The 15978-nt window shown below is 40.8% G+C and overlaps 1 protein-coding gene across 1 annotated transcript; it reads right to left on the reverse strand.

Annotated features, from left to right (window-relative positions):
* Nucleotides 1–6897: 6897 nt before the first annotated feature.
* Nucleotides 6898–15772, reverse strand: LOC134456424 (tripartite motif-containing protein 16-like). The gene is made up of 6 exons (XM_063207787.1): nt 15648–15772; nt 10958–11131; nt 10217–10390; nt 8374–8547; nt 7802–7848; nt 6898–7439 (listed from the first exon to the last, which is right to left on the reverse strand). Exons 1-6 carry the CDS (start codon nt 15770–15772, stop codon nt 6898–6900), a joined length of 1236 nt encoding a protein of 411 aa, XP_063063857.1.
* Nucleotides 15773–15978: the final 206 nt, after the last annotated feature.

The following is a 15978-nucleotide window of genomic DNA, read 5'->3' on the forward strand; positions in this document are numbered from 1 at the left end:
TCCACCAGCTTTGTAGTATAGGATCATGGTATTGGTGTGATGGAGTGGTCAGCACACTGGGGTTTAGCTCCAAAATTATACATTTCATTTCATTCAGGCCTGAAGAAGATCCCACAGGTGGATCGAAACATTGCTATTTGTTTAATTAAATAAAGTGTATATATTTGGAGCTCAACCCCAGTGTGCGGACCACTCTATCACTTTGTTTACCATGTTTGTCCGGCACCTGGATTATTGTTTTGTGGATTTGTGCACCCCAACCTTCAAACAGACATGGGATCAGTGTCAACATCATTTTATGAACCAATGACAGGACTTTTACTTTTTTTTTCTAATTTGTGTAGTGTACGAATTTTATAAATGTTTTTTTTGTCACTGGGTCTAAGTCAGATGCTTGTAATCAGATGCATTTGATGGGAGATTTGTGTATGATGTAAATACTTTTTTGGCCTATAAACTGAAATAAAGTGAATTAAATAAATGAAACTGCTACCATAATGTCTTGGGTTTTTTTCGCATGCCAGCTGCAGTTTTGAGAGTCAAAGTCTTTGATGTTAATCCTGAGTCAATATACCAATTGTGACCCGGATAACGTGTTTGTGTGCAGGGAAGCCGACAACGGGGGACAAAGGGGTCAGTTATCCCGGGCAGAGGGAGAGAGGGGGCCCAAATGGGTCCTCATTACATCGTATGTATTGGATCAGGGAACCTATCAAATTATTTTGTACCGGGCCTGTCAAAAGCTGTCAGCTGTCTCTCTCTCTCTCTCTCTCTCTCTCTCTCTCTCTCTCTCTCTCTCTCTCTCTCTCTCTCTCTCTCTCTCTCTCTCCTCTGTGAGTGTGTGCGTGCGTGTGGGTGCACATGCTATGGAATGTTGGTGCACAGGTCAAATTAAGATAAGAGATTAGAGGGTTTCGAAGGCAGCCTGGCTGTTCCGCTTGACTTCTCATGAACAATATGGGGGGCATTCCAGGAAGGAAGTACGGGAGGCAGTAGTGAATGAGGGGGTGCTTTCCAATATGCAGACTCCTGTCCTCCGCCTGTGCTTGTGGCCTCACATTTCGCTGATGCCCCGCCTCTGTGGAAAAAACATTAAAGTTTCCCTGCTGTCAGCCTAGCCTAACTTTTGGTGGACTATTTTTCATTCACCCTCCAGTTTAGAAATGAGATAATGACATTAGAATTGAGCTTTGGCAAAATATTGAAATAGAATTATGTTGTTGGTGACTATATCACAAGGCCACAAGGAGGCAAGTGAGCAAGGGAGGACCTGAGTCCGCATATTGAAATGCACCCCACCAGGGAGTCTAGGGCACCCACGTTGAGCATTCTGCTAATCAATGTCAGACTGAGTCCAAAGATCCCCAAGATACAGCACTTGACAGCCGGAACCACTGTCTCAAAACAACTCACTATAAAGCTTCCTGTTAACAATCATGTTAGGATAGTGGCCACCTTATATGCTGCACATATACAGTATGCCATGCCGTTCATTATGAGAGGAAATGGGTCAACAGGGTTTCTCATGGGTCATACAGTATTTCATATTGGAGTAAATAACAAAGTAATAGAACACCTCTTTATATTCTGTTACTGTGTCAAACTGTCACACTGAACTACCATGCACTCTACTGCTGTATAGATGCACATGCCTCCACATATTCTGTATGCGCAGGCTTACCGCAGCAATACACCAGCGGCGATCTGAGCAAGTCGAGCGACGGAAGTAATTGACTTTGTATTGAGTCAAGAGACAAAAGCGATTCTGGAGACTAGAGCGATTTGCGCGACGAGCGCGACAATTTGAAGTTGAAATCTTTTCAACTTTCTATGACGCGGTTCGGCGACAAGCCGCGACAGCCAATGACTGTATAGAGGTCAGTGAGCACAGCCAATGGGAATGCTTGAATGCTTTGCCTTCTGCCTGTACGGACATACTCTAGTCTCCTCAATCGCTCGTATCGCTTGCTGCTGCACTCTGTCCACTGCTGGACTGGCCATAGGGCATACATACAGGGCATTTGCCCGGTGGACTGTTGACTGTTTTGGTCTGGCCTTCCCTTCAGTGTAGTAGTATCAGTCCCCATGCCGCTACAGCAAACCTCTCTAGTCACATTTAAATATTCATTTTGGCTCTTGTGGTCACAATAGCGCGTAATAGATGACTAAAAATGTTGTCACAAGCATCATTGTCTCTCTTAAAGAGACACTGTGCAGGATTTTTTGTTGTTTATTTCCAGAATCCATGCTACCCATTGACTAATGTTACCTTTTCCATTAACACCACCATCAAATTCCAAGTGTTGATTATGACTGGAAAAATTGCACTTTTCATACATGAAAAGGGGGATCTCCTCCATGGTTCGCCATTTTGAATTTCCAGGAAAAACCCGTTTTTAGCTGTAAAACTGACTGTACTTGGGCCACACTATAAAATATTAGTTTATTTCATTGTAAATTTCATAAAAAAGATCAAATTTGGCAATAGGCAGCCCAGTTTCAATGAGCAGCATAGCCGCAGTACCTTTTTTGACCATTTCCTGCACAGTGTCTCTCTTAATGCCTGGTGGAAAATGCCCTGCCTGATTTCTCATTCCAGTGCAGCCCTGACTCTGTCGCTTGAATCGCGTCGCCGCTGGTGTATCTCTGCGGCTAGTCTCCAGAATCGCTTTTGTCGCGCGACTCAATACAAAGTCAATTACTTCCGTCGCTCGACTCGCTCAGATCGCCGCTGGTGTATTTCTGCGGTTGGGTCATTATACAGAAAAGGTGGAAATGCTGTCACTGACATTGGTAGATACCAATACAGCCAAAGTTGACCTGATAATCACATACTTTACATATGTTCAATTAATAGAGACTGTTTTTGTAATGTAAAAGTCAACTCTATTGGTCTACTTATATATTTTATTTTTTATCAACTTTTAAAAAAAGGATACCCGTGGAAACGCTGTGTCACTAATATGATACATGAAAGTGTATTGTATATTTTTTTAATTTAATTTTTCAATGAAATTAACCTCATTTGCATTTTCATTAACATTACGTGGAATGACTACAACATATACATATTTAAGAAATGGTTTCACATTATTTATAATATTACATAAAGATCTGTCACTCAAAATTACGTCATTGGTGTTACTTCTAGACAAAATACTGTTATTTTGAAAATTAAATTGGCTCTTTGGGTGTTCCTTCTGGGCAAGAGGTCATTTGAGGAGGTGTAGTGGTCAAAGACATCATACAAGTCAGATATCTGTCTTCATTTATTCAAAAATGTCATGATTTCTTGAAGAATTGTACATGAAGCTACGAAGCCTGTCATTGGTGTTACTCAGTTTAAAGCCACAGAGGTGAGCCAATTCAAATAAAACTTGAATACATCAAATAAGTAAAGGATTTTGATATCACTGAAAGCATATTGTCTCCCACAGATTCAGCCAGTTTGTTTTAACTGTGGTTTTCCCCTAAAAAAGTCATTGGTGTTACTGTAATTTGTGGTCATTGGTGTTACTTTTCAGCCTAAATTAACCCATAACACCAATGACATTCATGTGTAAAAGCTACACCAAAAACATCAGAAATAAGGGAATTGGAGTAGGGAAACCAGTTTATGAAATCAGTTTATGAAATGAAATGCTAATAATATGAGTTTATGATTGAGTTTAAGAAATTAAAAGAGGTCATTTCCAAAATAAATTGGCATCTTTGCGGTCGTTTGACGTTTTGTGTCATTGGTGTTATGGCACGTCACTGGTGTTACTTTTCACCTCTTTTTGACCTGGTTCACTTGAATTATTGTTATATTCATCAATGTTTTCTTTTTCATCATTGATGTATTCAGTAGCTCATATTTTAAAGTTACTATTCAAGAACTTATTTGTATTCTATTCCACTCCTTTTTAAAAATTAAAACATTGATGGCGAAAGTCACATAGATTCACATGATGTTGACTATTTACATTTTTAAATAAAGTTGTAAATGTTTAATCAGGTATTTCTCTTGGTTTTATGGTTCCATGTATCTGATTTTAGTGGAATATTCAAGTTTATTACACATTTGTAAAAAAAAATGTTCTTTAATTTAGTGTGTATTGTAGGTAACACCAATGACGAAAAAACAACAGATGCATTATTTAATGAAATATATTTTAAAAAATGAAAATACATTAAGCTGGCCCTGGTGTGGATTAACTAAATTAAAGCGATGGTTCGGAGTAGAATCACCCTAATGCCATTTGAACCGTGACACCCATCCACCTTTACACCCGAAGTGTTTTCTGCCGCAGGCTTACATCAACAGAGTTGCCGTGTTATTCGATGTTTATTCCGGTTAGCTTGACTCAAGCGCATATGGATACTGGGCACCGTCTCCAAACTTTCCCCACAAAAATAACATGTCATGACACCAAACTTCTGCAGTAGCACAAATATGGTCTGTACTCACGAAACGAAGCATTTGGAAGTTTGGAAATAGTCCAGGAGTTTATTATTATCAACACAAGCCGAATAGCTTCTCTGCTGCTAAAGCTGCGCCAACGTTACTTCCGTCATCTAAGACAAGCATGTAAGAGTCCTCAACGAAGCTCATAATATGCACAATGAAAAGTGAATTCAGCATCAGTATTGATAACGAAAATCCTTGTCTAATTGATAGTAGGTAAGATTTGAAATATATTTTAAGTATTGCCTTGAAAATATAAGCCTTAATCACAATTCAGTGAAAACTTTTTTAACACTCTCGTCTGGAAGTTTGTTGAAGACTTTTACGGGCTTGTCTCATATGACGGAAGTAACGTTGGCACAGCTTTAGCAGCAGAGAAGCTATTCAGCTTGTGTTGATAATACTAAACTCCTGGACTATTTCCAAACTTCCAAATGCTTCGTTTCGTGAGTACAGACCATATTTGTGCTACTGCAGAAGTTTGGTGTAATGACATGTTATTTTTGTGGGGAAAGTTTGGAGACGGTGCCCAGTATCCATATGCGCTTGAGTCAAGCTAACCGGAATAAACATCGAATAACACGGCAACTCTGTTGATGTAAGTCTGCGGCAGAAAACACTTCGGGTGTAAAGGTGGATGGGTGTCACGGTTCAAATGGCATTAGGGTGATTCTACTCCGAACCATCGCTTTAAGAAGTTATATATTAATATTAAATAAGTTTTAAGTGCATTAGAAGAAATACATTTCAGTGGAAATAGGTTTCCCAAATTCAACCTTTTCTGTAGGATGACCCGGTTACATTTTGTATTATTTTTTTGGTTACATTACTTGAGAGATAATCTAAAAAAAAAACACACAGTTTATGATTTGTTTGTACAGTGACTATTCTCACCTCTTACGTATATTCTTCAGTGTTCAACTTCAGACCTGAACATACAATACTATAGGCCTGTGTAATATATGACTTTCTATAGATTTTATGAATGACTTAGAATGACTTGTGCTTCTGTTGTGCTATTCTCCAGGTGTGCTTGGAAAGACAAAGCTCATACAGTCACCTAATCTTGAATTGGATGCAAATGCATCAGGCGTTTACCCATGGCTCAGGCCCGGCAGAGTGGGGACTGATGCCATCATGATCCTCTCAATATCTCCCTGAGCCTCCATCCATCCACACTTTCACTTTTGATTTGCGTAGCCGTTTGTTATCTGGGGAAGATCAAGATTACTGCCTCACCGCTTAGAACTGGAGACTGTACAGCAGCAACACACAGAGTAGCAGAGATGTCAAAAGCAAAAATAAAAGTAAAAAAATACAGTTTCCTTTCAACACAAGTTACTTAACATTTATGTAACTTAACAATTAAGTAGACCTGTGTAGGCTACTTGTCTTACGATCAGTTAACTCTGCACTGGTTGAATTAAGTCTGGGTGGGCCCTTGTTAGGTTTTTAGTGTTTATCAGTAACAACAAAATGTATCCATCTCATTAGGTACAATGGAGTAAATGGTGTAACAGCTATGTGAATGGCATGTGCTAGTGCTGTACTTACACCACAAATGTTTACTTTTTCTTTTGGACACCTCTGGGGAGTACATAGTACAGACCTGCGGAGCAGACAGTGGACTGGCCACCAACACTGGCTGTAAAGACTCATCACTTTCATGGCCTCGGCTGCCATCTAGTGTAGATCTTGAAAATTGCATGCATTTTAAATACCAATCTTCACAAAGTGTTTCTCAAAGGTATATTTTATTTATTATTAAAAAAACAACAAAAAATAACTAAACCCAGTAACACACACAAGTATGAGTGACACCTGTTTACGAAAATAAAAACAATTGCATGGAAATCATATACTCAGACATAATTAAAACAATTATGTCAATGCCCTTCATTTTGTTCACAGTGCCATTAACAATGAATGTGGTAGACCTATACAAAGACAATTAATTCTCTATATTACATAATATTACTTTTAGCCAATATTTTATCCAAAGCTGCTTACAGTTATGTTGCAAGCTATTGGTTACAATCACGGCAATGTCAGTTTGGTGCTTTGCTCAAGGGCAGTTCAGCCATGGAGATGGAGGGAGAGGTAAAGGGAGGATACAGACTTCAGACGTCTGATCTAAAGACCAACCAATAGCTGTACACTATACAAACATGTTTATCAATGCACAGAACATAATGCAGTACTATATAATGCTTATTAATATACATACCTAGGTTGTCCATTTACAAATATTTGGACTGTGAGGAGGGGCAAGACCACATTAAACCACATGGGTGCATTTTTTGAGCAACAACAGTTTCAAACAATCAGAGGTTGAAAAGTCCACACAGCCAGGGGCATGCAGCCAGGGATTGTCAACAAATAGGAAACCCATGTATTGTTGATGAAATGTAACTTGTCTTAAAGACTCTGGTTTTCCTCTAGAATTGGGGTCATGTGAACTGACACAAGGTCACTGAGGAGTTATCATTAGGAAGCCCAAACCCAGGAACGAGGGGTTGAGTGAATGTGGCATGGAATGTGTGCAAGTGGGTGAGTGTGTCAGACGAGACACTGTAGAAAGACAGAGTGCCTGCTTTCCAGTCCAGGTAAACGCCTACTCTGCTGGAGCGAGGAGAAGGGGCAGGTATATCAGTGCCCTCACCATTGTGACATGCACAGTAACTTGTAGCATCGCACCTGAGACTCCAGGACTTATCATTCAACCCAAAACTGCTCTCATGATTTTTCCGCTTTCTCTCAATACTTTTATATGCCACTGCTATATGGGCCCCATAATCAGTGCTCCATTCAGCCTCCCAGTAGCAACGGCTAGATAAGCCCTCTACACAAAGCACCTGGGGATTACAGTCAAACCTCCATGGGTGGTCATCATATTGGTACTCCACTGTCACAGTTGAAACTTTTGTGTCCCCCTCAGACAGATAGAGAGATCTGTTTGCTGTGTTTGGATCCAGTGTGAGTTCACAGGCATCTACACACACACACACACACACACACACACACACACACACACACACACACACACACACACACACACACACACACACACACACACACACACACACACGCGCGGGGGGGCATATGCACAAAATATCAAGGGCATAAGTCTAAATGTATACATGCACACACAAATAAAGTCACAAATTTTTGTAAGGTTTAAGTGTGTGTGTGTGTGTGTGTGTGTGTGTGTGTGTGTGTGTGTGTGTGTGTGTGTGTGTGTGTGTGTGTGTGTGTGTGTGTGTGTGTGTGTGTGTGTGTGTGCGTGCGTGTGCGTGTGTGTGTGTGTGTGTGTGTGTGTGTGTGCAATGCATGATGTGCAATAAGTTCACTCACATCTTCTTGGTCCTGGTTTGATTCTGTACTCTCCTCCATGGTCGTGCCTGAGGAAACATTATTACTTTACATTGCATTACACTTTGCTGATGCTTTCATACAAAAGAACTTAGAGTTGTTATACTGTATACTGAGTATTGCATTGGGTGTAGTCCCTGGAGCAATGTGGGGATAGGTGCCTTCCTAAAGGGCACTTCAGCCATGGATGGAGATGAAGGGAGAGGAAAGGGTGGGATTCAAACCAGCAACACTCTGTTCTTAAGACCACCTCCCTAATCAGTAGGCTTCGATAGCTCAATAATATACAACAATACAGTCAAAACACAGAGCTAACTGAATCCACCCTTTCCACTGAGACAGAAGCCTGAAAGTAGCAAACTGCAGGCAAGTAATAGGCCCTACAGTAGTTAATTAAGGGCTGAAAGTGAAGAATGATTCACATTCATTAAAAGTCAATAGCTGTGTGTGAGAGCCCTTAGTGTCCTCAGCAGCTGTCTATATATAACATTACATTACACTTGGCTGACACTTTCATCTGCACCACAATATCGTCTATCGAACCTAGCACCCACCTGAGAGTCTCTAATTTGCAGCTGGGGTCATTCAGTCTGTCCATGAGCTCTCTGACACCTGAGTCTCCTGGGTGATTGTAGCTAACATCCAGCAGTTTCAGGTAGGAGGGGTTTGATATGAGAGCAGATGAGAGGAAAGCACAGCCTCTATAGCTGATCCCACAAAATGACAGTCTGAAACAAGATATGAGCTTCTGGCATTATAATAAATATTGTAAGTATTTATTATAATGTAAGTATTGAGCAATAATAATGATAAATAACCCCATTCATTCTCAGACAATACATACAGGCAGCTTGCTCAAGATCTTTTGAAATGTGAGTATGGAGACATGTTGAGACACTTTTTTAAGATTCAATGCAGTCCTTGTACTGTAATTGCAGAGGTCGCTGCAGAGGCTTACTAAAGTGTACAAATCAAATCAGTTAATCTAATCAATCAAATCAATTTTTTCTTGTTCACTCAGAAAAAAACAGGCATGTTTCTTTTAGGTGTATTTCAGATTTCCAATGTTGACAGCATTCATGCATCCACAAACCATGTCAGTCCCACTACCATGCTTGACAATTGAGAGGAAATGTGTTTATCTTGGTCTCTTCATCTCTCTCGAGACCAAGATAAACAAATTAGCTTTAGATGGTGTCAAACATGTGTGGTGGTAAACAATTCAGTTTTACAAAAAAGTTTATCCTCTCAATATTCAAGCATGGTAGTGGGACTGACATGGTTTGGGGATGCATGAATGCTGTCAACATTGGAAATCTGAATTACACCTAAAAGAAACATGCATGTCAACATGCACTGTGACTACTGAAGCAGATCATGATACTCTCCATAGGAGTTCTTTCAAATCTCACACCAATCTCTTTAAGCCAGGTGCAGTCTCAAAATGCAAAAGTTTAATCTAAAGAAAGGTTGAATTGCACACTGATGACCTCCATTTTAATCTCTTCTCATTTCAAGACGATTCAGGCCAACACGGCCCCTTCTCTGCCGGATTGTAATCTGGGGTGTACTCACTTTTGTGGGCTATGTTTGAACGTTAATGGCTGTATTTTGATTTTTTTCTGAGTGAACAAAATATTTAAGCTGTTGTTAAAAGGTCACTAATCATTGTGTAAAAGTGAAACATCTTTAATGCTCTCCTATGAAAAGATATACTCACAAATCTGCAAAAATGTGAGGGGTGTACTCACTTACGTGATATACTGTATGCCAGACTATTGATGCAAGTGGGTTAGTAAAATGTAATTTGAAATAATTAAAACCTTGTATTGAATGAATTGTCATATGTTGAGGAACTATTTTCATTCATTCTCAGCAGAAGTGGTATTTTACATTGCTCATCGCTCTAGTCAGTTGTGATGTAACCAACTCACTTCATCAGAGAATTGTCAGAGGCTTGTTGTAGCTAGCTCCACTAAAAAACAATCACGCCATAACATGGTAAATAAACCATAGTGCATATACCAGATACAACCATAAAACCCCTAGATGGGTATGGACAGGTTTTTGTCATTTCTGAGATCGTGAAAGAATAAAACTCTGCCAAGCTGTCAAAAAGAATGTAGGGCCTACACTACTGCTCAGATAGAAATGCAAGGTTGGTTTACCTAAAACCATCGCCACAGGAATGATCAACAATCTAGCATAGTTTATTGATTTGCTTCTGGTGCTTTTTGTTTTCAGTGACAGGCTTTAAAAGGCTATTCACATGCGTTAGTCTAACATTAGCGACCTCTGCTATTACAAGGACTGCTTGGAATCTCAAAAAGATGTCTCAACAAGTCTCCAATACTTCTATACTCTATGTCAAAAATCCCAGAGTATCACGACACAAACCTCATTTTTTCCAGTTTGCAGTGGGGTTGTCTCAGTCCTTCACTGAGCAGCTCCACTCCACCATCCTGTAGGTCATTGTTACTCATGTCCAGTTCTCTGAGAGATGAAGATGTCCTTTGTAGCAGTAACACCATCATTTCACAGCTTGCTTTGGAAATGTGACACTGCTTGAGCCTTGTTGAAAGTAAAGGTGAAGGGAAAAAGGTTGAACTTCATTAAATGTCTGGGGAAATCTTGGCTCAGGTACTAACCAGGTCTTCTGTCAGTTGTCTTGGGCCCAGGGAGAGATGTTTTTGTCCCAGGTTTGGCCAACTCTTTTCATCATCATCCAAAATGGCTAGTCGATGTTGATCTAACTAGCTCAACACACACTTACAAATGGAAAAGAGTGGCTAGCAAGTTTTCTCTTCTACCGACCAAAGTGAATTTTCTCAAGCATTTGGCAGGTTAGCATTTATTAATTTACATTCCTGTCTGTAACATTATAAACAGCAACTGAGCATATCAATGTTAATGGCAACAATTAATACACTTTTAACCATAGAGGTGGCAAAAGCAAAAGTGCAGCGATTCTATACCATCATACAGGACAGCGGTTTAACACACTCCCTCTGGTTAGCACGCTTCTAATGGCCTGACACTGGCAGATCGCCCTTTTATATTTTATTAGGGTTCCCTTGCCACATTATGTCACATTTATGTCATTTGGAAGTGTAATGGCATACATAACCCATGACTGACCTCCACATTTGTAGTTTGTGTTTTGGTTCTTTCAATTCCAAACAGAGCTGCTTCACTCCTTCATCAAGCAGGTCATTGTCACTCATGTCTAGTTCTCTCAGATGCGAAGGTGATTCCTGCAGTGCTTTTGCCAAAATTTTACAGCTGGATGGAGAGAGATCACAACGATCTAGCCTGTCTCAAAAGATATATGGTGGTTAGTTTTGACACAAGTAAATTAGAAGATAGTATAATGCTATAATGGTTGATAGAAAAATCAAGAGGAAGTTTTATCACAATCATGCACCTGAAAGGAGAGGTGGTATAGCAGTTTTCAGGACTCTATTCTTACTACATTGACAGGATTTTTTTGAGCCTTAGAAAAAAATACTTCTATTCTCGAACTCAAATAATAGAAACATAGTACATTCACATTGCAATATACCCTGTGAAAAATAAAAATTCTGCAAAGAACCTTCAGTGGAGGAACTGTGAAGAAACCCCTAAAAGGTCTCAGCAGAAACTAGGTGATCTTGGAAGATTCCTGAGGTTTTCTTTTTTCAAAATATTTTTTAGGTCAGTTTTTCAGTGACAGTACAGTTTGAGGGAGAGACAAGAAATGTTTGGGAGAGAGACAGGGGAGGGTTGTCAAAGGACCCGGACTTGAATCGCACCCTGGTCAGCTGCATAGCAGATGAGTGCCATACCATTAAGCCACGCTACGGGCCCAACCCAGAGGTTTTCTTGAAGGTTCCTCAGAGAACCCAGGAACCCAAAGGTTAGTTGAGAATCTTTAACTGTATTTTAGAGTGTGTGAAACTGCTAAAATGTCTCTGAGTTTCTTCCAAGAACTTATTTATCACCTTGCCTCAGATTCCTCACAGAATGTTTAGGTTCCCCACAGTGGCAACTGAAGGTTTTTGAGGAATAGTGTACATTTCCATAGCATAAAATCAATTTCTATTGTTCGAACTCAATATATTGTTCAACCACTGATTCACTCATTGATTTACTCACCGAACTGTCTTGGAGATTTTCACAACTGGCAGCATTTTGTTGAGTCCCCCTTCTGATCTCATGTACATCTTCAGGTCAAACTGGTCAAACTCTTCAGTTAACATCAGTATCAGATGAACAAGAGCGGAACAGTTGGTTGGAGACAGCACCTTTTTTTCATCTGCTGAGTGTCTGAAACTAGTATGACATACAGCAAATTAAAATTGACTCATGCTTAACCTTTAGTTGTACCCCTAGAATTAAAGGAGAAATCCGGTGTGAAATGGCTTAAATAGAGTTAAAACGTGATGCTGAGGGGTAACTCTGGCCACATACCTTTCCTCCATACGTGCACTGCATTCCAAATTCCAAGCGCTAGTCAGAATTTGAAATTAGGCTTCTACTGTGATAGGTCGGCAACAAATTAGCCATCGTAATAAATCTCTACCTTCCACCCATTTACGAGCCTCAAACTTACTCAACACTTCATTCTGTAGAGTCGCTGGGTTTTTGACATGTAAAACGAGGCATAGAGAACTTTTGTATTGCACAGTTACAGTAGTTTAGCTACAGGGGAAGAAGAAGAAGCTGCACCATTTCGCTCAGGGTCTGTGTCTACGAGGCGCCGCCATCTTTGATTAAGCCATGATAAATCTATCAACGAGTACAATTTAGGATAGGAAATGGCAAGATAGAAACAGACTGCAAACTTAATTCTGTTTTAAGTGATCCCAGACACTTCTCCCTTCCACTAGAGAGCACTGCACAACCAAAAGTTCAACGCACCCGGAAAGAAAACGATTTGCCACCTGTTTGATAAAACCATGGAAGTAGTGAAAGAACTGGAGAGAATGAATGTCCCGCCTCCAGTCATTTCAATGGGAAATGTTGGTGAATTCAGCCAAAATTGAACACATTTGGAGTCGTTTCTGCCGACAACAATTGAAAATTGAGACGAGTAAGTGCCTTGCTAATCGCCGAAGCTAACCAGCCAAATCCTGACCCCCTGAATAAAACTGTTGGACATGACTTGCCACAGCCTCTTCTTCTGTCTGCTGCCCTGCAAGACGGACCTACGTGACTGTATAGAGATTGTGCACTAGAGGTGTGTCGTTCATGAACGAGCCGGTTCTTTTGAACGGCTCCCTGAAGTGAACGATGGGAACCGGATCACAGCTGGGGGAGCCACTCGACCGTTATTTCGTTCATTTCTCATTCATTTTAAGCACGTGAACTCCGGCAGAGTAATTAAATTTGGGGAAAAAAACACAATTGTTTGCAAAAACGGTCTTTAGAAGCAGGAAAATAATCAGTTGTTGTTTGGACAAAATTACCTTGAGGAGGAGTCAAAATATTACATTCTTAACACTGAATAAATCATTTAAAAAAGAGCCAAAAGAGCCAGTTTTTTGAACGGCTCTTTGAAAGGAACGAGCCACTAAGATCCGGATCCCGAAAAAGAGCCATAAATCCCATCTCTATTGTGCACACAAAGACTCTGAATTAAAGTGTTTATCTGATATTTAGGCCGAATACAGAAAATATAACGCTTAGTTCATCCCTACAGAGCTGTAAGTTTATTTTCTTTGCAAGGTTAATACTGTTGAAAGGCAGTGAGTTTAGTCTGAAGTCTGAGCGTCTCTTTTGTAGATTGTTTATTCAGATCCGAGCAAGCCAGCTCATTTTGTGAAGTACTCGCTGATGCATCGCGGACTCATGCTTAAAGAATCGTACGGTCGGAACCGTGCGAATCTCCGCTGGAGCGAGAACCAGGCGCCTTGAACCCTGCGAGCCCTATCGCACAAGATGCATCGTGTTTTCACAAAATTAAATTAACCTATAACAGTAGTGGTGCCGTCACGATAAAGGCCCGTTTTTCGTGGTTGCGCCACACTTTCACGACCAATGCATTTAAGTGAGCTGTCTGACTCGTGGTTGATTTATGATTGATGGTCCTGTCAAGCCTCCAGGTGATTTCTCAGAGAGAAGATAACCTTGCATTGGAAAACACACTGTCCAACTTAATTTGTTTTACTTGACAGTGTGATGGGGCATAGCCTACATGATAATGTAGGGCCTATCCCTTCACTAATAATCGTTCTCTAACCAGTCATGGGTGAGCGGTTAGGGCGTCAGACTTGCATCCTAGAGGTTGCCGGTTCGACTCCCGACTCGCCAGGTTGGTGGGGGGAGTAATCAACCAGTGCTCTCCCCCATCCTCCTCCATGACTGAGGTACCCTGAGCATGGTACCGTCCCACCGCACTGCTCCCCATGGGGCGCCACTGAGGGCTGCCCCCTTGCACGGGTGAGACATAAATGCAATTTCGTTGTGTGCAGTGTGCAGTGTTCACTTGTGTGCTGTGGAGTGCTGTGTCACAATGACAATGGGAGTTGGAGTTTCCCAATAGGCTTTCACTTCTTTCACTTTCTTTCTTCTGTCGGAATTTGGCCATCAATCGTAAATCAACCACGAGTCGGACAGCCATTCAAATGCATTGGCCCAACCACGAAAAACTGGGCTTTATCGTGACGGCACGACAAACGTTATAGATTATAGATCGGTGATTCGTGGCCATGTGATGATATAGCATGCGATACAGTTGAACCTGCAGACTGCGCGAGCTGCCAGCCAAGGACTCCCCAACTTCGGAGTATAGGAACTCTCTCTCCTTGGAAGAGTTGGAACTCTTCCACAAGTTCTCACAGTAGGCAACTGGGCAAATACTACGGTTAGTTTAGATATGTTTTTGAAGTAAGCTTAAAGCTCATTTTCATATGTACATCTCTCCTTAATGTCTCCCTTACTAAGGCAGGTCACTAGCTGGACAAATTAGGCCTTTCATCCTACCAAGGTTTTCTCTGTGGGTTACTGACCAGAAGGCCTATTGGAAGAGATTACAACATGGGGCAACCTCAATTCTTGCCCAAAATTCGATATGGCCACTGTGTCCCAAAATGACTGGTTTTCATGCATTATTCACTATTGATCGACTAATCGCAGCTTAATCAAAGGTGGCGCCGCCTCGTAAACACAGACCCTGAAAGAAACGGCACATACAAATGAGTAACTGAACAGCTTTTAGCGTCGTCAATGGGTGGAAAGTAGAAATGTTTTAGGCTACGATGGCTAATTCGGTGCCGACCCATCACAGCAGAAGCCAAATTTCAACTAGCTCTTGGAGCACTGACTAGTTCTTGGAATTCGGGATGCAGTGCACATATGGAGGAAAGGTATGTGGCCAAAATTATCCCTCAGCATCACGTTTTAACTCTATTTAAGCCATTTCACACCGGATTTCTCCTCTAAGAAGGAAAACATTCAAGAACGTGAGAGACCATACACGATTGCCCTGTTTTTCATTTTTTCATTATTCTCACATACAGTAGAAATATCAACACAGAAAGGGCCGTGGTAGTATAGTCAGAATCAGTTTACAGGTTGTAACCTGTTTTAGTGCGACACCCTGTCCTCAGGTTATTCTACAGTTCCTTTTTTAAGTGCATGTAGGCCTACATGTAACATTGTAATTATGTAGGGGGCTAATTGCACTGTATATAACACATGAATGGTGCATACTGTAATATTGCATATTTATTTTGTAACACTGTATGGTAGCTAATGTACCAGGAAAAGTAAAATCAATGTAACCTACAATTAGCAACAATGACATTTAGTTAAGTTAGCAGTGAGGAGAAGTAAATGTATGTGTTACCTTTTAATCTCCTGTAATAGTGAGGTGTCCCCTAGTTCTTTCAAACAGTGGAAGAGGTTGATGGTGCGGTCTGGTGAGATGTCTTCACTGATCTTCTGTTTCACAAACTGGGTCATGGGTTTCATGCTTTTTTCTCTGCCATCTAACTGTGGTAGTACTACATTCAGGGGTGATTTTACTACAGGTTCTATCATTGCAACCAGGCCAACGAGGAAACGTGTAAAAAGATCCAAGTGTCCAGTCGGGCTCTGTAAGGACTTTTCCACAGCCAATGCGCATTGGTCCAATCTTGAGCATGGGAGTAGGGCATATTTTATCCTCTCCCACGGAG

This window comes from Engraulis encrasicolus, chromosome 10, assembly GCF_034702125.1.
Source record: "Engraulis encrasicolus isolate BLACKSEA-1 chromosome 10, IST_EnEncr_1.0, whole genome shotgun sequence".
Classification (NCBI taxonomy): domain Eukaryota; kingdom Metazoa; phylum Chordata; class Actinopteri; order Clupeiformes; family Engraulidae; genus Engraulis; species Engraulis encrasicolus.